The sequence below is a fragment of the Leucoraja erinacea genome, chromosome 15 (assembly GCF_028641065.1).
Source record: "Leucoraja erinacea ecotype New England chromosome 15, Leri_hhj_1, whole genome shotgun sequence".
In the NCBI taxonomy this organism is placed as follows: Eukaryota; Metazoa; Chordata; class Chondrichthyes; order Rajiformes; family Rajidae; genus Leucoraja; species Leucoraja erinaceus.
The window spans coordinates 29,851,717-29,876,485 of NC_073391.1; the positions used below are offsets into that span (position 1 = coordinate 29,851,717).

Here is a 24,769-nt window from a genome sequence, read left to right on the forward strand (position 1 = left end):
GTACAGTGGGAGAGTGGAAGATGAATTACATTGTTGTTACAGAGTGGGCTGTACAGAGGGGTTGTCCAGTTAGGGGGATAGACAATAGGAGCAGGAGTCGGGCCCTTGGAGCCAGCACTGCCATTCACTGTGATCATGGCTGATCATCCACAATCAGTACCCTGTTCCTGCCTTCTCCCCCACGTCCCTTGACTCCACTATATTTAAGAACTCTTATCTTTCTTGAAAGTATCCAGAGAATCGGCCTACACTGCCTTCTGAGGCAGAGAATTCCACAGATTCACAACTTGACACCATCCAGATAATCTGCCTTCTTGCCATCAAAGTGGATAACCTCACATTTATCCACATTAAACTGCATCTGCCCACTCACCCAACCTGTCCAAGTCACCCTGCATCCTCATAGCATCCTCCTCACAGTTCACACTGCCACCCAGCTTTGTGTCGTCGGCAAATTTTCTAATGTTACTTTTAATCCCTTCATCTAAATCATTAATGTATATTGTAAATAGCTGCGGTCCAAGCTCAGAACCTTGCAGTACCCCACGAGTCACTGCCTGCCATTCTGAAAGGGACCTGTTAATCCCTACTCTTTGTTTTCTGTCTGCCAGCCAATTTTCTATCCATGTCAGTACCCTACCCCCAATACCATGTGTTCTAATTTTGCCCACTAATCTCCTATGTGGGACCTTATCAAAGACTTTTGGAAAGTCCAGGTACACTACATTCACTGGCTCTCCCTTGTCCATTTTCCTAGTTACATCCTCAAAAAATTCCAGAAGATTAGTCAGGCATGATTTCCCCTTCATAAATCCATGCTGACTCAGACTGATCCTGTTCCTGTTATCCAAATGTGCCACTATTTCATCTTTTATAATTCGACTCCAGCATTTTCCCCATCACCGAAGTATGGCTAAATGGTCTATAATTCCCTGTTTTCTCTCTCCCTGGGATGGGAAGTGGTGGAAATAGGATGCATGGGAGTAGACAATAAACAATTGGTGCAGGAGTAGGCCATGCGGCCCTTCGAGTCAGCACCACCATTCAATGTGATCATGGCTGATCATCCCCAATCAGTTCCCCGTTCCTGCCTTCTCCCCAAATCCCCTGACGCCGCTATTTTTAAGAACCCTATCTAGCTCTCTCTTGAAAGCATCCAGAGAACCCGCCTCCACCGCCCTCTGAGGCAGAGAATTCCACAGACTCACCACTCTCTGTGAGAAAAAGTGTCTCCTCGTCTCCGTTCTAAATGGCTAACTCCTTATTCTTAAACTGTGGCCCCTGGTTCTGGACTCCTCCAACAGCGGGAACATGTTTCCTGCCTCTAGCGTGTCCAAACCTTTAACAATCTTATATGTTTCAATGAGATTACCTCTCATCCTTCTAAACTCCAGAGTGTACAAGCCTAGCTGCTCCATTCTCTCAGCATATGACAGTCCTGCCATCCTGGGAATTAACCTTGTAAACCTACGCTGCTCTCCCTCAATAGCAAGAATGTCCTTCCTCAAATTAGGGGACCAAAACTGCACACAATACTCCTGGTGTGGTCTCACAAGGGCTCTGTACAACTGCAGAAGGACCTCTTTGTTCCTATATTCGATTCCTCGTGTTATAAAGGCCAACATGCCATTCGCTTTCTTTACTGTAGAAATGGGATGCAGGGTAGTGGGAAATGCTGAAGATAAATTGCATTGGTGCTGTAGAGATTGGATGGACAGAGGGGTTGCCCAGTGGTCAGAAGGGGTGAAGATAAATTGCATGGGTGCTGCAGAAATAGGCTTCAGTAATAAGTTGCCACAGAAATGTTGCCAACAGTGAGAATGGTTGAATTGCCTCTCTGCTGTGGGAATGGGATGATACAGAAGGTTTTTCACGCAGCAGGATGGGTGAGGATGAATTGTATTGTGACTGCAGAAAAAGGAATGTACAGAGGGGTTGTTCAGCAGTGAAAATCGGTGAGGATGCATGATATTGGAGTTGTAGTATAGGATACCACAGAGGCGTCCCCAAGCAGTGAGAATGTGTGAGGTTGATTTGCGTTGGTGCTGCTGGAATAGGATGCAGAGAGGGGTTGCCCAGAAGTGGGAATGGGAGATGATGAATTGCAAACATGATGCAATAAAGAGTTGCTACAGAAGAGATGCCAAGCAGTTCTCCAGAGCAACCATGTTCTCCAGAAATGCTGCGTAGATGCTTCAGTGCTGTGGTTACTCCAGCACTTTGTATCTATCGTTGTTGGAGAAACTTTTCCCGGCGAGCCCCGGAAAAACCGAGACCCGAGTCTTGCGGATCTGAGCCCAGGGTCACGGAGTCGACTGCTGTGGCCTCGGTCGGCGCCACGGAGCACTTGGAAAGTCCTGGCAGCAATAGTGGAGAGGTCGATGAGGTGGTCGATGATGCCACCGACCAACGGACGAGGACGGGCCACGTGGGAGTGAGGACACCATTGGCGGGGGGGAGGAACAAAGGAGGACCCGGCGTGGGGGGACAGCCATGAGGGAGGGAAAGAACAATGGAGGACCCGGAATGGGAGGGGGTGGAAAACAAAATGGGACCTGGCGCGGTATACTTTGCAACTTTGTCAGTGCCATTCATGTGGCGACTCTTTGCATTGCAAGCAAAGAATTTTACTGTGACTTGTCACATAAGACAATAAAGTATTAATTCATTAATTCAGTGGGAATGGGTGAACATGAGTTGCATATCCACTGCAGCAATGGGATAATGCAGAAAGTTTGCCATGGAGTGGAAATGGTTGGAGATGAATTGCTTTTGTGCTGCAGTAATGGGTTGCCATAGAAGAGTTGCCAAGCAGTTGGAATGTGTGAGAATGCATGGCATTGGGATTGCAGAAATGGGATGTAACAGGGGTTGTTAAGCAATGGGAAGGTTGAAGACGAATTGCATTGATGCTGCAGGAATGGGATGATGCAGAAGGTTTACTATGCAATGGGATGGGTGAAGATGAATTGCATTGGTGCTGCAGGACTGGGATGCCCATAGAGGTTGCCAAGCAGTGGGAAGAATGACAATCATTTGCAATAGTGCTTCAGTAACAGGATGGAACAGGAGGTTTTCCCCAGTCATGGGAATGGCTGAGGATTCATGGCATTGGGACTGCAGGAATAGGATGCCATGCAGGTGTTTCCAAACAGTGGAAAGGGTTAAGATGAATTGCATTAATGCTGCAGTAATGGGATGCCACAGAAGGGACCCAAGCAGTGAGAATGTGTGTAGATGGATTGCATTGATGCTGCAATATGGGATGCACAGAGGGCTTGTCCAATGTGGGAATGGGTGAGGAAGAATTGTATTGATACTGCAGGATTGCGATGTCACAAGGAATGGGGATGAATCAATTGATAAATTGATCTGGCTTTTATTTTCATTCATTCATAAGAAAACTAAACACCAACGTTCCACCAATAATTACCTCACCCATATCTCGCAATTGCTTTGAATTTAATGGTGGAGGCAGAAACCCTCATTGCATCCATACTGTTATCAGTTGCAGCAAGTCAACTACTGGCCACACACATTTGGTTTTGCTGAATTCTGTGCATTATCCATTTCAAGTAATTTTTTTTGTCATTTTTGAAACTATGTTTTCTTAAGTACAAAATGATTAATATTCAACTAAAATTAAAGTTATATGCATAACTCTAAGATGCATGAACTATTAAATAAAAACATTGGATTTTAAATGTAGTTTTCATACCTACGAAGCCCAATACACAAGAAATCTATTCACCAACCCAGCCATCCAGCTTCCTCTATGGTAGCTGGTCCATCCCTTGACAAGAGGAAGATGGGAGTGTTTTGTTCCCCCAAGACAGAGAGAAGTAGATACAGGTTTGTGTAGACTTGGTGGGTTTGGGCATTTTTCCTTGCTATATGATTCTATGGCAGTGAATTAATGGTGATGACAGATCAACTCAAAAGTCAAAGTCAAAAGTCCAAGTATCCTTTATTGTCTTTCAGACCTTTCGGTCTGAACGCAATTTCGTGCCTTACAGTCATACATATAATAAAAATAACAAAAACACACAATAAACACAAATTTAACATCCACCACGGTGAGTTCACCAGGCACCTCCTCACTGAGATGGAAGGCAAGAGTCTTAAATTCTTAAACTCTAGACATTTGGTAGATATGGTCATGATCTGCAGAAGTTTTCAGAATTCTATTTTAGTGCCTACTTCAACGACATTTATTTTTCTATATCTACCAAATCCTTATCCCCACACCCATTCCCTGTTCTAATTATAAACATTTTCATACAAATGATCAACTTTCCCCCTTTCCCTTCCATGTTCAGCATCACCCTCCCCGTCCCAAGAAATGCATCTCCAGAAAGAAACTAAATTAAAATGAGATGTTCTATTAGTTAAGCTTGAATGATAGTTCTTCCACAAGTAGAGATTTAATACATTTTACATCATGTATTTTCTGTAGACACGAAATGCTGGAGTAACTCAGCAGGACAGGCAACATCTCTGGAGATAATTTTTTGTTCTACCTTCCATTTAAACCAGCATCTGCAGTTCTTTCCCACACATGTATTTTCCGTAATTACACTTCACAATATAACCTGATATATCATCGAGCAATATATGCATGAGCTTTCCAGTGTTTAGCCCTTTACTAAACGTCTGTAATCAATGTTATCCCATTATGACCTCTGCCTCTTCTTCAATTAACATATTAATTTTTGCATGTGAGCAGTAATTCCCAGTTTGGTGCAGAATCAAATGTTGCTCCAAGAAGAATTTGCTTTAGTTTATGAATTCTGAAATTGACCAAATGAACATTTTAACTTATCCCTTTTGAGCTGGCATGGTGGTACAACGGTAGCGTTGCTGCCTTACAGCACCAGAGACCCAGGATCGATCCTGACCATGGGTGCTGTCTGTGTGGAATTTGTATGTTCTACCTGTGACATCGTGGGTTTTCTCCAGGTGCTCCGATTTCCTCCCACACTCCAAAGATCTACAGGTTTGTAGGTTAATGGGCTTCGGTAAAAATTGTAAATTGTCCCTAGTGTGTAGGATGGCGTTGGTGTATGGGGATTTCTGATTGGCGCGGATTCAGTGGGCTGAAGGACATGTTTTCACGCTGTATGTCTAAAGACTAAAGTTTACTACAGTACAGGTAAAACCGTAACTCTGCCTTAACTCTATGCTAAAGTAAATAATGCTTTGTTTCCTTTGATTTACAGGAATTCTCAAAATTATTTCCAAATAACTTTCTACCAGGCACTGAGGCAAAATGGCTGAAGATTTGGCAAGTCTTTGTTACCTCAATACCCCTATTTCTGATCTCTATATTCTACATGGAGCCGTCATCAGTTCCTTGAGCAAGCATGATGCAAGGTGAAGAATCCTTGGTGCTGCTTCAGACTTTAAAATGGAAGAAATTGGCAAATCCATCTGCCACACCTGATAACATCACATGAATTTATACAATCCTGATTATTGGTGGACTACACCAGCATGGCTCATTCATTTGACTCTGCAAGAAGAGAGATGACAGATACAATACATCCCAACTATCACACTGGTAGTTCAAGCACAGCAACAAAGTACCTGTTAAAGAAGCAGCACAAGCAAATGAATGGACCGCCCAGAGCAACTCGATCTAATTCACCCATGGGCAGGGTGATCCTTATCACAGGTGCTTCTCCAATTGAAGGTAAGACCAGGTGTGCATTATAACATTTCAATAATATCCACTTCACATTCTGTTTTAAATTGGATCTGCTTAAAAAATTAATCAAAATCTTAACGGCCTTAAGGCTTTTAGCACTAAACGAAATGATTGGAGCTACCTTATGAAATTGAAGCCTGTACATTTTCAGCACAGGAGATGATTCAGTTCATATTTCCATGCCATCTGAAAAAGAGCTTTTGAAACTAATTATATGAGCATACTCAGCCTCCATCCTTTATTTCTAGTTCTGGAGTGAATCCATCTGAAAATATAGTGAATTATTCTTCTTTTAGGTAAAAAAAGTGCTGGAGAAACTCAGCGGGTGAGGCAGCATCTATGGAGCGAAGGAATGGATGATGTTTCAGGTCGCGACCTTTCTTCAGACTGATGAGGGGATGGGGGCGCGGGAAGAAGAAAGGAAGAAGCGGCGACAGTGGGCTGTGGAAGAGCTGGGAAGGGGAGGGGGAAGAGGGTCAATGTTCATATAGCTGGGGTGTAAACTACCCAAGTGAAATATGAGGTGCTGCTCCTCCAATTTACGGTGGTACTTTGGCCATGGAGGAGGCCCAGGACAGAAAGGTCGAATTTGGAATGGGAGGGGGAGTTGAAATGCTGAGCCATCGGGAGATCGGATTAGTTATTGCAAACTGAGCGGATCATTCTTTTAGGATGAGTTTTAGCTGTCTTATTTCTGAATGGAGGCGAGGACAAAACTAATAATAATCTGTCATAATAATAAGAGTCTGAAGAATGGTCCCGACCCGATATGTCTCCTATCCATTTTCTCCAGAGATCCTGACTGACCCGTGGAGTTACTCCAGCATTTTGTGTCTTAGGCCAAAACTGCTTGCCATTTGACATTAATTGTCAATAAATTGATAATATTATTCAAAGGAGATATCCTGAAGAAGAAATTAATTCCAGATTGATGTGAACAAACTGTTGTTTAATTAGCGCTGAATCTGTCCATTCATGCACTTGGCCGTGGCAAATGCCTTATCATACTGTTTAGTGGATTTCCTAATGTAACTTAGTCAGTAAATAAATAAGATTGCTTCTGTTTTGTTTTCAATATTGGGGTTAATTGATGGAACAATTAACATTAAACTGTGTGCATTGAAAATTTATTGCTCCATGGTTGCAGTTGATTTGTCAACTGTTTATGACAAATTCCACAATTTCATTAAATATCTACATATATCAAATTTAAAGTGGGAGGGAAAGATTTACCATATTTCCCGGCAATGAAGACGCTATTTTTTACTCTAAAAAAAGGCCTAAAAATTTATCTGTGTCTTGGAGGCCGAAGGTTAGATTATTAGCCATATTTTAATTTAGGAGAGGGGGGGGGGGACACAATGAGACCTAACACAGGGGTCGGCAACCTATGGCCCGGATCCAACCCGTAACCCGAACTCATCTGGCCTGCAGGCGTTTTTTTTTCAATTAGTTTTCGCGACCTGGGAACTGCGGCCTGTCCCGGGGCACGCAGGCGACCTGGGAACTGGAGCCAGACCTGGGGCAAGCAAGCCGACCTGGGTGCAACAGCCAGACCTGGGGCAAGCGAGCCGACCTGGGAACTGCAGCCATTCGCGAGGCACACTGCACGCGACCTGGGTGTAACAGCCAGACCTGGGGCAAGCGAGCCGACCTGGGTGCAACAGCCAGACCTGGGGCAAGCGAGCCGACCTGGGAACTGCAGCCATTCGCGAGGCACACACGCGACCTGGGTGTAACAGCCAGACCTGGGGCAAGCGAGCTGACTTGGGTGCTATAGCCAGTCCTGTGGTACGCAGGCGACCTGGGAATTGCAGCCATTCCTGGGGCACGCAGCCGACCTGGGAACTGCAGCGAGACCTGGGGCAAGCAAGCCGACCTGGGTGCTACAACCAAAATTTGCCAGTCGACCTGGGCCCTAAACCAAACCCTTGATCCTGTCCCGCCAGCCGTTTTTCAAAATTTAGCAATGCAAAATGGGGGTGCGTCTTCATTGTCGGGAAATACGGTAATAGGAACCTGGGGATCATTTTTTTACACATAGGGTGGTGGGTGTATGGTACAACCAGCCGGTGAAGGTAGTTTTTTATTAAAAAAAACATTTATACAGGTACATTGATAGATTTAGAGTGATATGGGCTAAAAGCAGGCAGGTGGGACTAGTGTAGATGGTGTATGTAGGTTGGCATGGGCAATTTGAGCCGAAGGACGTTCCCACCCTGTATGACTCAATAACTCTATATTCAATTGCAGCATTTACCAGCTTTATGAATAATTCCAAGATTCATAATTTATTTTTACTTCAACAATAAAACCTCATATTTTGTTTGGGCAGCTTACACCCAGTGGTATGAATATTGATTTATCTCACTTCCAGTAACCCTTGTATCCCCTCTCTCACTCCGTCTCTCCCCTACCCTAGTCGTCATGCTAGTTTTACAGTCGTCCTGGTGAGTACCTCTTTCTGTATTAACTCATTATCACCTAGCCCACAGCCAACAATGGACCATTGTGGGCTCCAACTTTCATTGATCATCATTACTTTTTTGCATATCTTTCATTCATTTGTTCTATAACTCCCTATATCACCATCGATATCTCTCGTTTCCCTTTCCCCAGACTATCTGAAGAAAGTCTCGACCCGCACGGTCACCTATTCGATTGTAATCACGTTTTGTCTTTTCGCTAAATATAGCAATGTTACAAAATTTTGAGATTTTAAAAATCAAGTCTGTAATTTATCCCATCAGATAAAGCATAAAAAGAAGTTTAATTTGACACTTAATTCACTTTCATATCTTCAGTATTAAAAAAGGTATGGCCATTTTCATACTCGGAAATTAGCGTCTTGTTCCCAATTGCTTTTTTATTGACTTAACACAAAAGCTGTGATCGAGAAAAGCCCATAAATTTCTTAAAAATTAAGAGAACTGAAATAAATTTTCAGTTATTATAGATTGAAACATTCTGAAACAAATATGAAACAATCTTACTTAGATGACTTGAAATTAAAGCATATAATTAGTTAGTTACCTAAGTGTAGCTAATTACAAAATTCAATTACTAGATCTAAACATCTATCCATTTCTTAAGAATAGATTAACATTTTTAAATAGCCTAAGTGTCCAAATAACATTCACACAATAATTCACAATATAACATAATTTTTAAATCTCATTGTCATGGGTTTATAGGCCAAATGGAAGGAATTTAATATTTAATACCTGTAAATGAATGGCTGTTTAAATCAGCTTGCGAGTGGGTTTTTCTGGAACGCGACCATTTGGAACGTTGCGGTTGCGGTGATTTAGTCCCCCATATCTGCAGCAAAAACACTGCCGGTTCGTACGGGGGGAAAACATCACCGTTTCGCAACTTAAAATGTGAATTAAATGCATCTTAAGAAACACTTTTATACATATAAATAACCTACTTTCTTTTACCAGTCCCCTACGTAAAATCCGTCCCCGTTGTCGGCGTTGACGGCTTCAGAAGCTGATTTTAAAATCACTCCAGCGATTAACTTGTCGGGCGAATTTTTAAAAAAAACTCACAGAACGGCTGTCTGAATGATTCTTTAGCAAACGCTTGCACTCCAACAAAATATAATCCAGGACCAGGTCGGAGAAAACTGCGATTTAACTCCGCAGTACACGTGACGATAATAACTGAACTAAACTAAATGTGATGTTGGAGAATTTGACACACAGTCTGGAGGCTGCAATGTGTCCATACAGAAAATGAAGTATTGTTCTTCAAGCTTTCCTTGTGCAGGAGGCCATGGATAGATAGGTCAGAACGGGAGTGGGATGATGAATTAATGTGGCAGGCAACTCGTGTGTGGGCTTAGCCTCGGTACTCTGCAAAATGTTCACCCACTCTGCAAGCAGATACCAGTCCTTCACCTGTTTATATATTGATCCGGACTAAGATCAGATTTTTGAAATGTAGTAAATTAACCTCTTTTCTGCCAGCTGGCACTGAAGACTGTGATTCGGCTGAGGCGATCCACAACATCACTGTAGGGAAAAGTCTGGATGGGAAACTGGGATTCAGTGTCCGTGGAGGCTCTGAGCATGGTCTTGGAATATTCGTGAGCAGAGTGGAAGAAGGAAGTGCAGCTGGTAAGTTATGCCTCACTAAATTATATTTTAAATTAATAAGTTTACTTGCATTGTTACATGTACTTATTGATTTAGGCTTATGTTGCCTATCCTGGAATTTGTGTTCTTATGTACTTATGTAAAAATGTAGTCATCCCCTTGTTTTTTGTGTTTTTCTGGTAAAAACTAGCATCTGCAGTTCCTTCCTACACAGGAGAAACCCTATCTTGTGGAAGGACCGTTCAGTAATCTGATAAGAGTGGAGGAAGAAGCTGTCCCTGTGTCTAGTGGAAATGTTTTCAAACTTTTGTGTCTCTGGACAATTGGGGGAGGGGAGAATAAAAGGGAATAATATAATACAAATGTTGATCTGTGAGATGTTTATTTTTGTTTTGTTTTTCTGCTTAGACCAGAGTGGCCTCTGCGTAGGTGATAAAATGATGGAGGTTAATGGAATAAGCTTTGAGAACATTACGATGGGAAGTGCTGTGACTGTACTCACTGGGAGCCAGCGTTTACGTTTGGTGGTAAGACGATTGGGAAAAGTGCCAGGGATCAAATATTCCAAAGAGCTGACTACATGGTAAGTAAACAGTATGTTTTAACAACTGTGGCAGTGCAATTTGTTATGCTCTGATCTCGATACAAGCAAGTATTCTAACAATTTATTTTTCACTTAAAATGTTGTGAAAGAGTTGCTAGTATACTCGCCTGTAAAGCTTTTCAACTTTAAGTAATGCATCTGGAAATTTTAAATTGCTCAAGGGATTTATATTGTTATTGAATTGTTATAAATGCTGGGAGTAAAATTATCATGACTGTAATAATATATTAATCGAGAGTTCAAACATGAAATTATATTCTGCCCAGTCATTGATTTTGTTCTCAAAATTGTGAATAGAAGGAATGTCAGCAATGCTTTGGTGATGATTTTAGCCATTTCATGTATTATTTGATATGGTATCACATTTCTTTGAATTATTCCAAAGTTCCTTCAAAACGCTGGAACATTTTTTTCTTTTCATTTCATTCCCAAATATTAACCTAATCGGAAAATCAAAAAAAGATTGTGACAATAAACTAAATTAAAATAAATTCCATTGGAAACTACCAACCAAAATGACTTTCTTATTTTCCAAACAATGGGGCAATGGTAGGCTTCTGGGTCAATTATAGTTCTGGGAGTAAAATTGCCATTGATGAGGAGAAGATCAGAGCAAAGGCAAATAAATGGAGAGACAACATTTAGCCTGGCCAGGTGGAGCAGGAATGCTTCTTCTGGGATTCCTAAGGTTCTCCTTGTCTGAAGCCCTTTGTCAAGAACTAGAGCCCTATTGGGATCAAGGTGAGAATTACCAATCTTGCAGACGTCAGTCCAATCATTTTCTGATTAACTAGAAGACGGGTCTCTCGGGTAGGTCACTGCAGAGGCCAAAAGGCACATGCGTTGGAGATAAACCCAGACTCTTGAGTTTCCCCTTCTACTCAATGACGATGAGACTGACTGCGGATGAACATGTTTCCTTCCTGGCTTAAACAGTGACATGGAAGAGCAGCAGTTAATGCAGCTGCCTTGCAATTCCAGTAACCCGTGTATGATCCTGGCTTGAGCTGCTGCTGTGTTTGTGAAATTTGCATGTTGTCCCTGTGACCACGTCACACAAGAGCTGAGGAAAACATGCCCACCAAGCATTCTATCTTTGCATCAAAGGATAGAGTTATACAGCACAGAAACTGACCCTTCGGCCCAATTCATCAATGCCGACCTATGCCCCATCTAAGCTTGTCCCATTTGCCTGTAAAAAGGACACAGTGCTGGAGTAACTCATCAGGTCAGGGAGCATCTGTGGAGAAAAAGAGCAAGGGTCTTGACACAAAACGTCACCTATTCATGTTCTGCACAGATGCTGCCTGGCCTGTTAAGTTACTCCAGCACTTTGTGTCGTTTGTGTATTAACTGGCGACTGCAGTTCCTCATTTCCCCATTTGCCAGTATTTGGCCCATATTCCTGTAAACCTTTCCTGTCCAAGGAGAGAAAATTGTAGCTAATTCATCAGAATGGGGCAAAAAAAGCAGATTCAAGGCGAGACAAATTGTATTGCTTTATCATTTCACTCATTCTTTCCCCTGTTTATTACTTTTCCTTTGCTTTTCTCAAGATGGAGCTTAGTATTTTCATTGTATTGGTGTATTTCCATTGTTTATCCACTACTACTTTGTAGAAGTTAAAATTCTTTACATAAGATTTCAAGTAAGGTTAACTATTTGACTGTGAGTATAATTTAGCCAATGTCATTGTCGGGGATTGCATACAAAAGTCATACTTACGGCATCTCTAACTTTATAGCACTTTTCCATTTTAAAAGTAAATATTTGTACACTGTGCTAAAAATTGCAGAGAGAGATTTATATTAATATTGTGGCTAATAGTAAAAGTTGACCAGTTACGGGACATTAATTGACTACTCAAGGGTTTGATTGGAACAGAAAATTAGACTCAAACCCTTTATCTCAAGATCAGTGAATAAGAAAATTGTTTTCAAAATTACATTCCCATAGAAGTGATATTGTCATGAATACTCAATTATGTAAGGATAATTAATCTGCTAGTTATTCATACTAGGTCTATTTGCATGACTTAACATAGCCCAATATATCATTTTGAAACAGCATGCCAGAGCTTTAGTCCAGGTTGGTATGTTTGCATCACAACCTATTGACGAAAGTGTAAAATATTCCTGAAAAAAAAAGTTGACGTTTTGGTTTATGTATAAATTCGTGCCTTGAAGCAAAAAATTATCATCTTAGAATCAAATGCTAATGAAACAATTAATGTAAATCTTTACACCCTATTTTCAGCTTCATTGCACAATTCTGTAATTAAATATCTGTATATATATATATGCTAATTAGTTTTGTTTACCTAGATGAGTTTTGTTAATAATACCTCGTATTTGTCATAATATGTTGAACATTGCAAGCACTAGCACATTATTTTTATATCTTCAGTGTCTAAATCATTACAAGTTACCCCACTGATGCTGTTTAATTCATATATCCAAAAAAAGTTACATAGATACTTAAAAATTAGAATCATTTGTAAGTTACAAAAGCTGCCTTGATTGAAATGAGAGGCGAACTTTCGATCCTGTGAGAGAAATTCTTCTGATTTGTAAGATGATATGATAAATTGAACGATTGCAGATTTTTTTGTGCTGTGCATTAAAGAAAAGGTTTTCACCAGTTGGTCAATTGAGGTAATTTACTAAGCCCAGAACAAAGGCCAAGGGATTGAGGGGTGGGTGGGGGAGGAGGCGGGAGTGATGACAGCTTAGTCGGGGCTTAGCTACAGCGTGAGACCAGAAATATACAGAGGATGGAAGAACCAAGAGGGTCTGGGAAAAGTAAATCTGTTTCCAGAGAGTTAACAAATATTACAGATTGCCCAAAACACTGCTGGCAGTGCTCAGTGGGTCAGGCAGCATCTGTGAAGGAAATGGACAGGTCACTGATTCAGACTGATTCCCCATTTTAATCCTCCACTGTTTAGAGTCTCCATTACAGAATGCCCGACTGCCCAATGTTGTTATGTCCATACACAGGCATCTTTGAGAAACAAAGACAACAAAACTCCAAATTTCAAGTGTTGAGGAAAAAAAAGATGTTTTGAGTGTTAACTTGTGCATTCTGTTTGTAGGGGGGTGGGGAAGAAAGCTTGGAGAGAGGATGGGTGGAACAAAGTGTAGCAGGTAATAGGTGAACACAGGGGGGGGGGCGGGAGGGTTTGACAGGCATGGTTGGATAAAGGTCAGAGGTTACCACAGAAGGTGTGGGACAAAAAGGATTGAAGTGTTGCGAATTGTGGGTGGAGGGAGAGGTCTGAAGAAGGGTCCCGACCTAAAACGTCACCTATCCATGTTCTCCAAAGTTGCTGCCTGACCCGCAAAGTTACAGAAGCTAGTGATTGAAATAGGATTGGGTGGTTGGAAAAACAATGTGTAAAAATTCTGACAGAGTGTGGCTGGTATATGGGATTTGGAAACTAACTGGTGTGATACATAAGTGTCATCAAGTAATGTTTGGACAGGAAGGCCTATCTCTTTGTTGTGATTCTTGTTAAAATCATGATAGCTATTACCCCAAGTTGCTACTTTTTATTTACTGCGTATAACTTGTTCACTGAGGATACAGATGTACAAATCCTTTTGTATTATAACTACTAGGGTTGACACAACAACAAGGAGGATAATAGCAGAGAAAACTCAAAGTTCTGGAGACATTGAATCTGAGGATGGAGCCAGGAGAATTATCCATCTTTACACCAGTTCAGATGATGTGTGCCTAGGTTTTAACATCAGGGGTGGAAAGGAATTTGGTTTGGGAATATACGTATCCAGGTAAGGTGAAATTTCAGTTCAAGTTGGAAGTAAAATTAATCACCATATTGATTTTGCTGACTATTAGTGTTTGAAAACAAGTTATCCCATTTCTTTCGTGAATAGCATCAAACAAAACTGCAAGCAGATGGTAGGGTTATAAGGTTATATTATATGTTTTTACGGTTGCCAAAATCAATTGATGCATCTCAAATCTCCAGTAACTGGGATTCGATCCCGACCTCATGCATTATCTATGTGGAGCTTGCGCATTCTCCCTGTGAATGCAACGGTTTCCCCAGGGTTTAATTTCATTATTGTCACATGTACCAAAGTATAGTGAAAAACTTTGTTTTGCATGCTATCCATTCAGATCAGATAATACGATACATCAATCAAAGAGATACAGAGATATATAGTTCTCAGCACCAGTTCCACAGACAGTCCAATGTCCACCATGGGGTAGAGGCAAATCGGAGAGTACCCTAACTTATGGAAGAACTGTTCAGAAGCCTGATAACAGAGGGGAAGAAGCTGTTCCTGAATCTGGTGGTGCATGCTTTCATTCTTCTGCACCTTATGCCTGATTGGAGAAGAGAGAAGAAGGAATGGGTGGGACAACTCTGGGTTCCCCATCTAAAACAAAGATATGCTAGTTGATCAATTAATAGATAACTGTATGGTACCCCGAATGGAGCTAGGTGGCAGAAATATCAAAGGTGAGAAAGAAAAGATTACAGGAAAATAGTTGGGGAACGCGACAAATAGGAATATTTTGCGTGCTAGGGTGTCAAAAGATTTTTCAAGTCGATATATCGGAAAAAATTAAGTTAGTTCTATATTAAAGTGGTGCAGGATAATTATAAGCATTTACTTAACATGCATTCTAGAATATTGAATTGTTCAAAAGCCTACAAGATTTACGCAACCCTTTAAAACACCTTTATGTCATGAAGGGCATTTTTTACAAACATTTAAAAAAATATATACAGAATTCATAAGATTAGCCGTTGGATTTTGAATAGAAGTGTTTTCATTCATGCTACCTGGAATGCCACATTGTTTAAATCGTGTTTAAATTGTAATTTAAAAGATGGAGATGAAGTTTTTGTTTGGTGGGGGATGATCTAAACTTGATAATTCGCTTGGCTGCTCAAAACAAAAGGGATTTGAGTGTGTTTTGTGCATGTTATTTACAGTGAAGCTTACTTGTCAAAAATAAAGCTTTCTAATAGAGTAATTGAGTCATTCAGCATGGTACGTTCAACACAGTATTATCCTTCAAGCAGTTTTTAAAATCATTTTGTTCATCATTCTACTTCTATGTTCTACAGGGATTAAATTGGCCAACTGCCATGGAGTAAAACTGCTAAGAGCTAGTCATTTTGCATTTTGCACAAATTAATTTCGTTTGAAGTCATAGGAAATGAATCAGTGTGGGAGTTACTTGGTGTTGACAATTTCAAGCCGACCCTAATTGTTTTTTTGTACATCGCCTTTACGAATGGTTCACAGCATGGTTGAGTTCAGAGTACACTTGAATGCACTTTCAATGCATAACTTTTTTTCCCCATGAGAGCTATACAGTAAACCCTCATTATTACAGACCTCTTTATAATGGATTTTAGTTATAACAGACTGTCTCTATAAGAACACAGCTACTGTGTTAAGAACACACACTGCGGAGGTTATTGAAATTGACATGACCTTGAAATTGACAAGTATTTTTAGCTTACAGTAAGTACATTTATTGCCATTTAAAAATAACTTTGTATTTGAAAACAGCTCGTTGATTCACGTGGTTGGAGTGAATCCCCTACTCGGTTTTAACGGACAATCGCAATAACGGTCACCATTACCTCCATATGGTCTGTTATAACGAGGGTTTAGTGTAATTTTATTTCCCACCAACATTTGAACCTATTTGTTTCCTTTTGAAAATGGCAACTTAATAGCAAGGGACTAGAGTATTTAATAGTCATCTGTACCAACAATGGAACAATGAAATTATAACTTGCAGCAGCAGAAGAGGTCTGTAAACAACACAGATGGATAATATATATAACAAACAAAAAAAAACAATACATTAATTACCCCAATACAGTGCAAAAAAAAACTAATCCTCATTGCAACCAAAGACAGTCCGTAGTTTAGAATTGAAGTTAGTGTTGTGAAGTGTTCAAGAACCTGTTGATTATTGGGCAGAATCATTTTTTGAACCTGGTGGTCATGGTTTTCAGGGGGAAGAAAGTTGGAAAAGAGGTGGGGGTGGGACGAAACTTGGCAAGTGATAGGTGGATACAGGTGATGGGGGGTTTGATTGGCTTCTAGACAAAGGCTAATAATGAAAAGGGAACTAAAGGAGACAAAGGACTGAAATGCAAAGCCAGGGGGAAGGATCCAGGTGGAAGTGTACAAAAGTTATTCTATCTAAAGTGGCACAATGGCACAGTGGTAGAGGTGCTGCCTTATAGCGCCAGAGACCCCGGGTTCGATCCTGACTATGGGTGCTGTCAGTACAGAGTTTGTATGTTCTCCCTGTAACCGCGTGAGTTTTCTCTGGGTGCTTCAGTTTACACCCATATTCCAAAATCGCACAGGCTTGTAGGTTCATTGGCTTTGGTTTTATAAAAAATTGTAAATTGTCCGCAGTGTGTTGGATGATGCTAGTATGCGGAGATTGCTGGTCGACGCGGTGGGCCAAATGGCCTGTTCAAGCGCTGTATCTCGAAACTAAACTAAATTAAACTACTGCTTTTCTGCCAGAGATTTAGTACAGCCAACCTATCTCGTTAGAATCTTAATAAAATAGAAGTAGCATTACCGATGATCTAGTTACTTGTGTTTGTTTTGTTGAAACCCATTATATTAAAGATAATTAATTAATGGCAGAATTGATCCCGGTGGACTGGCAGAGCAAAATGGCATCAAAATTGGAGACCAAATCCTAGCAGCCAATGGAATAAGCTTTGAGAAAATCATCCACAGCAAAGCAGTAGAAATCCTGAAGGGTTACACACACATTATGTTGACAATAAAGGTAAGTTAAAATCTTTTGCTACAATATGTGAGTGCAGAATTGGATTTTTCCTTTCCAAATACTTTTAAGCAATTTGCAGCTGAGATTTACTGGAGCTGTTCTTACAATAATTGTGGTCTAACTGGTTCGACACAGAAAATATTACATTATCGTAAAATTATTGGAATCAGTCAAGCGGAGTATGCATTGGCTAAATGCCAGTATTTAGTAGATAATGAGGTATTAAGCTAATTTGTTTGTACACAACTTGATAAACAGCTGGTTTAAAAACAATGTCAATAATTTGGTGTTTAAGAATGTTCTATGCGTATGATTCGAACTGAAATGATAATTGTTGTATATACTGCACTGTGAATAACCTGATAATATACAGCACATAACAAAATGAAAGCATTCTTTCATAAATCACGCGGATATATCATTTTGCTGTTACAGTATTGCTGAAGGTAATTATACCCTTGAGATCACAGCAATTGACAGTGCTTTCATCTGATGATGTATCAGTGTGAATAACAGATGGCAAACCAAATTAAAAAACTTCACAAATCTGGAGGCTGTTAAAACTCTATGTTGAATATCATCCAAATGGAATAGCAATGTTGGCCCTGATATTCACAGGGACATGGATGAGGAAGGGAAGGGCACCTGTCCAGGAAACAAAAAAGTATTTTGTGAATATTTAGTTTAGAGGTACAGCGTGGAATCTGGCCCTTTGGCTCACCGAGGTATTGCTGACCATCGATCACCTGTTCACACTAGTTCTATGTTATCCTACTTTGTCATCCACTCCCAACACACTGGGAGCAATTTACAGAAGCCAATCAATCTACAAACTTTCATGTCCTTGGGATGTGCTGGAGCACCCGGAGGAAACCCGCACAGTCACAGGAAGAATGTGCAAATTTTACACAGACATCAGTCGAGGTCAGGATCGGACCCAAGTCTCTGGTGCTGCAGCAGCGTGCTATATCTTCCTGCAATCTAAATATCAATGTCAACCACATAGACAATTTTTGGATTGTTTGTCTGTTTCTTTATCATATTCTCTTTTGAAGTCCAAATCATTTCATATGCTACGCAACGATTGTATTGAATGTTAGAATGATCTCGGATGTTCTGGGCAATTAAAAGTTCCTACAATAATATGTTGTTAGTAATTGCAATGGTTTGGTATGTGCTGTTGTCATGTAATGTGCCCTATTTAGCTTTTCACCTGTGAAGAGTGTTTCAGGGAATTTATTATTTAGCAGCTTCTCAGATTAAGTTCTCTTCTAAATACAGTTGGTGAATTGATTGTGTTTCGTGTCTCCAATCAGGAGGTTGGCAGATATCCTGCATACAAGGAAATGCTGGCGGAATACAGCTGGCTGACCAAATGTAAGTACAATGCAGAAGAACCAACAAATATTACCACCCAAAACTGCTGCTCAATGTGTAGAGTTAGATTGTTTTTTGTTTTACAGGTGCACAACCTTTTATCCGACGATCCAAATAACGAAAACCTCCGAATAGCGACATTTTTTCGGTCCTTGAAGAAAGGTCCTTGAAAACGTTCACCGAGGGCGGCCCGCAGAGGTGACAGCGGAACCTCCGGTCGGTCCTCGAAGAAAGGGGAACTAAATCCCCATTCATAAAAGAGAAGATGAGGGTATATTGCGCGGGAGGGTTAATAATTGACAATATGCTGCTACCTGCCAGCTGCGTTAAAAAGTTCCCACGGTAGACTCACGATACACAGTGTATCGTGAGTCTTGCGTGGTAACTTTTTAACTGAGCGTGCAGGCAGCAGTCGCTCCCTTCAGTTTCACCCCACCTACACCCCTCTGCTTCCCGGCCATGTGTGTGACCCCTTCCCTCCGCTCTCCAGCTCCCCGCTCATTGCACCGGCGCGGGGGCTTTGTACTGTCTTCACGTCGCGATGCTAGCAGCATAGTGCAGTCACCGGAGACGTCAGGACCAACGGAACACCGACCCCCAGGCCCACTGCAAGCACGGAGATCCCAGATCAGCAACTCCAGCCCAGCCCCGTTCCAACTCCAGAAGAACACGCTCCCCGTATGGGCAGAAGCTGATGGTGTGCAAGAATAACGTCTTGTTCTTGGGTCGCGCAGCTCGGGCTGTGGGCGAACTGCCACTTGTCGCCATAGCGGCCCATCGGGGAACGGATTCCTCTGGTTGGAGGGGGGTATTGTGCTGTTTGATCGCCCCCTACTATTCCAGGGACAGGGAGACAGGACGTTCACCGAGGACGGCCCGCAGAGGTGACAGCGGAACCTCCGGTCGGTCCTCGAAGAAAGGGGAACTAAATCCCCATTCATAAAAGAGAAGGTGAGAGTATATTGCGCGGGAGGGTTAATAATTGACAATCTGCTGCTGCCTGCCCGCTGAGTTAAAACGTTCCCACGGTAGACACGATACACAGTGTAGGCAGCAGCAGATTGTCGCTCCCTTCAGTTTCACCCCACCTACACCCCTCTGCTCCCCGGCCATGTGTGTGACCCCTTCCCTCCCCTCTCCAGCTCCCCGCTCATTGCACCGGCGCGGGGGCTTTGCACTGTCTTCAAGTCGGCGATGGCTGCAGGTCAGTGCAGTCACCGGAGACGTCAGGACCAATTGAACGTCGACCACCGGCCCACCGCAAGCACGGAGATCCCAGAGACCCACAGCCAACAGCAGCCCAGCCCAGCCCCGCTCCAACTACAGGGGAACCTGGGTTGCGGATGACGGGGCGCAGCTCGGGGCGTCGTAGGGGCCCATCGGGGAGCGGGTTCCTGTTGGTCCTGACGTCTCCGGCCACCTGCTATCCTCCGGGAACTGTACCGCCCTTGCAGGAGAGTGGGGTTGTTTGCAGTTGCAGAGGGAGGGGGCAAGGGCGGTACAGTTCCCAGTCTCAGCTCCAGTCCAGGGGGGTGGCCGGAGACATCAGGACCAACGGGACAGCGACCCCCAGGCCCACTGCAAGCACGGAGATCTCAGAGACCCACAACCAGCAGCAACTCCAGCCCAGCCCCGCTCCAACTCCAGAGGAAAACGTAGGGGCAGAAGCTGATGCTGTGCAAGGTGTTCTTGGGGTGGGCTGTGGGCGAACTGCCACTTGTCGCCGTAGCGGCCCATCGGGGAGCGAATTCCTCTGGAGTTGGAGGGGGAGGGGAGTATTGTGCTGTTTGATCGCCCCCTGCTATCCCAGGGACAGGGAGACACAGCGGCTTTTTAGACTAGTGGGCAATCACTTCCAAAGTTCTGCCCACACAGTCAGTACACCTCTCCTACACTGCATTTCATACAAACATTTATTCTGCAAAAAAAAAACACATTGAAGACTCAAGCTCGCGACCGAGTAACTGCCGGGATCAAGGCGCAAACTCGCGACCTTGCGGATATGAGCCGAACACTCTACCACTGAGCCAGCCATTAAAATCTACGCAAAAAAAATTCCATTCCGAAGACCGACAAATTCTGAATTACGAAAAGTGTCTGGTCCCAAGGCTTTCGGATAAAAGGTTGTGCACCTGTACTACATTTCTTCATCCATCTGGAATAGGACTTATGATTTCATAAGTTATAGGAGCAGAATCAGGCCATCTGGCCCATCAAGTCTACTCTGCCATTCAATCATGGATGATTTATCTTCCCCTTTCAACACCATTCTCCTGACTTAGATACATAGATAGATACATAGAAAATAGGTGCAGGAGTAGGCCATTCGGCCCTTCGAGCCTGCACCACCATTCAATATGATCATGGCTGATCATCCAACTCAGTATCCCGTACCTGCCTTCTCTCCCTTTATCCCTTTATCCATTTAGAACTGGCCTGAACTACCCTCTGTGGCAGAGAGTTCCAGTGATTCACCACTCTCTGTGTGAAAAATGTTTTTCTCATCTCGGTCTCAAAGGATTTCCCCCTTATCCTTAAGCTGTGATCCCTTCTCCTGGACTTCCCCAACATCGGGAACAATCTTCCTGCATCTAGCCTGTCCAACCCCGTAAGAATTTTGTAAATTTCTATAAGATCCCCCCTCAATCTCCTAAATTCTAGCGAGTACAAGCCGAGTCTATCCATCTTTCTTCATATGAAAGTCCTGACATCCCAGGAATCAGTCTGGTGAACCTTCTCTGCACTCCCTCTATGGCAATAATGTCCTTCCTCAGATTTGGAGACCAAAACTGTACGCAATACTCCAAGTGTGGTCTCACCAAGACCCTGTACAACTGCAGCAGAACCTCCCTGCTCCTATACTCAAATCCTTTTCCTATGAATGCTAACATACCATTCGCTTTCTTCACTGCCTGCTGCACCTGCATGCCTACTTTCAATGACTGGTGTACCATGACAACCAGGTCTCGTTGTATCTCCCCTTTTCCTAATCGGCCACCATTTAGATAACAGTCTGCTTTCCTGTTTTTGCCACCAAAGTGGATAACCTCACATTTATCCACATTATACTGCATCTGCCAAAAATGTGTTCACTCACCCAGCCTATCCAAGTCACCTTGCAGCCTCCTAGCATCCTCCGCACAGCTAATACTGCCCCCCAGCTTAGTGTCATCCGCAAACTTGGAGATGTTGCATTCAATTCCCTCGTCCAAATCATTAATCTATATTGTAAATAGCTGGGGTCCCAGCACTGAGCCATGCGGTACCCCACTAGTCACTGCCTGCCATTGTGAAAAGGACCCGTTTACTCCTACTCTTTGCTTCCTGTATGCCAGCCAGTTCTCTATGCACATTAATACTGAACCCCCAATACCGTGTGCTTTAAGTATGTATACTAATCTCTTATGTGGGACCTTGTCGAAAGCCTTCTGAAAGTCCAGATACAACACATCCACTGGTTCTCCCCTATCCACTCTACTAGTTACATCCTCGAAAAATTCTATAAGATTCGTCAGACATGATTTACCTTTCGTAAATCCATGCTGACTTTGTCCAATGATTTCATCACTTTCCAAATGTGCTGCTATCCCATCTTTAATAACTGACTCTAGCAGTTTCCCCACTACCGACGTGAGACTAACTGGTCTGTAATTCCCCGTTTTCTCTCTCCCTCCCTTTTTAAAAAGTGGAGTTACATTAGCTACCTGCCAATCCTCAGGAACTACTCCAGAATCTAAAGAGTTTTGAAAAATTATCACTAATGCATCCACTATTTCTGGAGCTACTTCCTTAAGTACTCTGGGATGCAGCCTCTCTGGCCCTGGGGATTTATCGGCCTTTAATCCTTTCAATTTACCCAACACCACTTTCCGACTAACCTGGATTTCACTCAGTTCCTCCATCTCCTTTGATCCGCAGTCCCCTACTATTTCCGGCAGATTATTTATGTCTTCCTTAGTGAAGACGGAACCAAAGTAGTTATTCAATTGGTCCGCCATATCCTTGTTCCCCATGATCAATTCACCTGTTTTTGACTGCAAGGGACCTACATTTGTTTTAACTAATCTCTTTCTCTTCACATATTTATAAAAACTTTTGCAGTCAGTTTTTATGTTCCCTGCCAGTTTTCTTTCATATTCTATTTTCCCTTTCCTAATTAAGCCCTTTGTCCTCCTCTGCTGGTCTCTGAATTTCTCCCAGTCGTCTGGTAGGCTGCTTTTTCTGGCTAATTTGTACGCTTCATCTTTTGCTTTGATACTATCCCTGATTTTCCTTGTTATCCACGGATGCACTACCTTCCCTGATTTATTCTTTTGCCAAACTGGGATGAACAATTTTTGTAGTTTATCCATGCAGTCTTTAAATGCCTTCCATTGCATATCCACCGTCAACCCTTTAAGAATTAAGTGGCCAATTCATGTCTCATACCCTCAAAGTTACCTTTCTTTAAGTTCAGAACCATTGTTTCTGAATTAACAATGTCAACTCTCCATCCTAATGAAGAACTCAACTTCTACCCATAAACCCTGACACCCTTACTAATCAAGAATCTGTCAATCTCCGCCTTAAATATATCAATTGACCTTGCTTCTACAGCCTTCCTCTTCATCCCCTTTCTAATGGTAATCCTTTTATTCTGAGTCCATGGCCTCTCGTCGTAGACTCTCCCTCTAATGGAAACATCTGCTCTACATTCACTCTATCCCCGAGATATTTTCTTACCAGAATACAGTATTGAAGAAAATATTGTGACAATTTTCATCGTGAATTATTGTCAAATAATTGAAAGAATTTTCTTCCATCAAAACCATAGACCTTTTTCCATAATTAATTTAAAAAGAATTGTTGTATTTTTTTTAAACAATAGTTTTCTAGGCTCAGGAAGATGCCGGTGCCCATGAGGTCGGAGCTAGGCAAGATGCCAAACTAAAAGCATCTTAGTAATTCTGGTCAGGACTCAAGATGTCACCTATCCATGACCTCCAGAGACACTGCCTGACCTGCTGAGTATCTCCAGTAATGTGTTTTACTAAAGCATCTGTAGTTCCTTGTGTCATCATTGCAATTTTTGTTCTGCAGATACCATCCTAACTGTTATATACAGCCTTAAGTCTTCCAAATAACAATTCCTAATCCTAAATTGCAGTGCCATTTTGTTTTTTTTCAGTGACAAATAATCATTCTCAACGTTTTGGCTCAGACACAAATTCTTCCACTTCATCTCATTCATCTGGGACACCTTTGAGCTCCATGAGTGATTCTTTACAGGTCTTCCTCCCAACCACCCACAGTTCAACTGACATGGTAGATGTATGTATTTCCACAGAGGACTCCAAATTTCAGCAGTACAATCGTCTAGAGACAATAGAGACTGCTATACAGACAGACCTCCAGCTGTCTCCCTACTCAAATGTTGACATGGCACGTGAGCAAAGGGCAGGAAAGGCAGCAACAGAGCGAAGCAGGGCACTTGGCCGCACGGTGCTCCTGAAGGAAACGGCCATTAGGTCAGATAGTATTAAGGAAACTCGTATCAGACCAAGGACTTATTCCACGGGAGACAGCGCTGATGAATTGTTGGACTCTCCAAAAACTGCAGTACTGGTGGCGCTGAGCAAACCAAGAAAACCAATCAGCCGATCACAGAGTTATATTACTATAGGAGGTGAGTCTTTAAATGGAGCAAACACCGATCATGTTTATTTTGCCTTTCATAGGTTTCTCTAACCTGTTTATATTTACTTTGAAACTTATTTTAAATATATGTACCTGTCTTTGAAAGTTAAGTTGAATTTTTTTTTGTAATTCTCATATTATCTTGGATGCAATTTATATCAATAAACCTAAAGACCTGGACAGTTACAAGATAAGGGGATAATAATTTAGGTACCTACTCCCGCTCCTCTTTTCTTGTGTTCCAGACATTGACGTTTTAAAATTGATAACAGTTTGAAGAAAGACGTCAGAACTTTCTTTCATGATGATTGTACTCACCAAAAATCACAACGGAAACAGGCCCTTCGGCCCACTGAGTCCGCAGTGACCAACAATCACTCGTTCACACTAGTTCTATCCTACACATTGGGGGCAATTTACAGAAGCCAATTAACCTATAAACCTGCACGTCTTTGGAGTGTGGGAGGAAACCCCCTTGGTCACAGGGAG

General features: G+C 42.2%; 1 protein-coding gene across 1 annotated transcript in view; it reads left to right on the top strand.

Annotated features, from left to right (window-relative positions):
• Positions 1-24,769, top strand: part of pdzd7a (PDZ domain containing 7a) — a 61,623-nt gene that overhangs the window by 705 nt on the left and 36,149 nt on the right. Inside the window, exons 2-8 of the mRNA XM_055646987.1 lie at positions 5,220-5,692; positions 9,682-9,831; positions 10,219-10,393; positions 14,035-14,208; positions 17,080-17,227; positions 18,544-18,604; positions 23,772-24,269. Of these exons, the coding sequence (XP_055502962.1) occupies positions 5,494-5,692; positions 9,682-9,831; positions 10,219-10,393; positions 14,035-14,208; positions 17,080-17,227; positions 18,544-18,604; positions 23,772-24,269 (1,405 nt within the window). The 5' untranslated portion in view covers positions 5,220-5,493. The remainder of the gene's footprint in view (positions 1-5,219; positions 5,693-9,681; positions 9,832-10,218; positions 10,394-14,034; positions 14,209-17,079; positions 17,228-18,543; positions 18,605-23,771; positions 24,270-24,769) is intronic.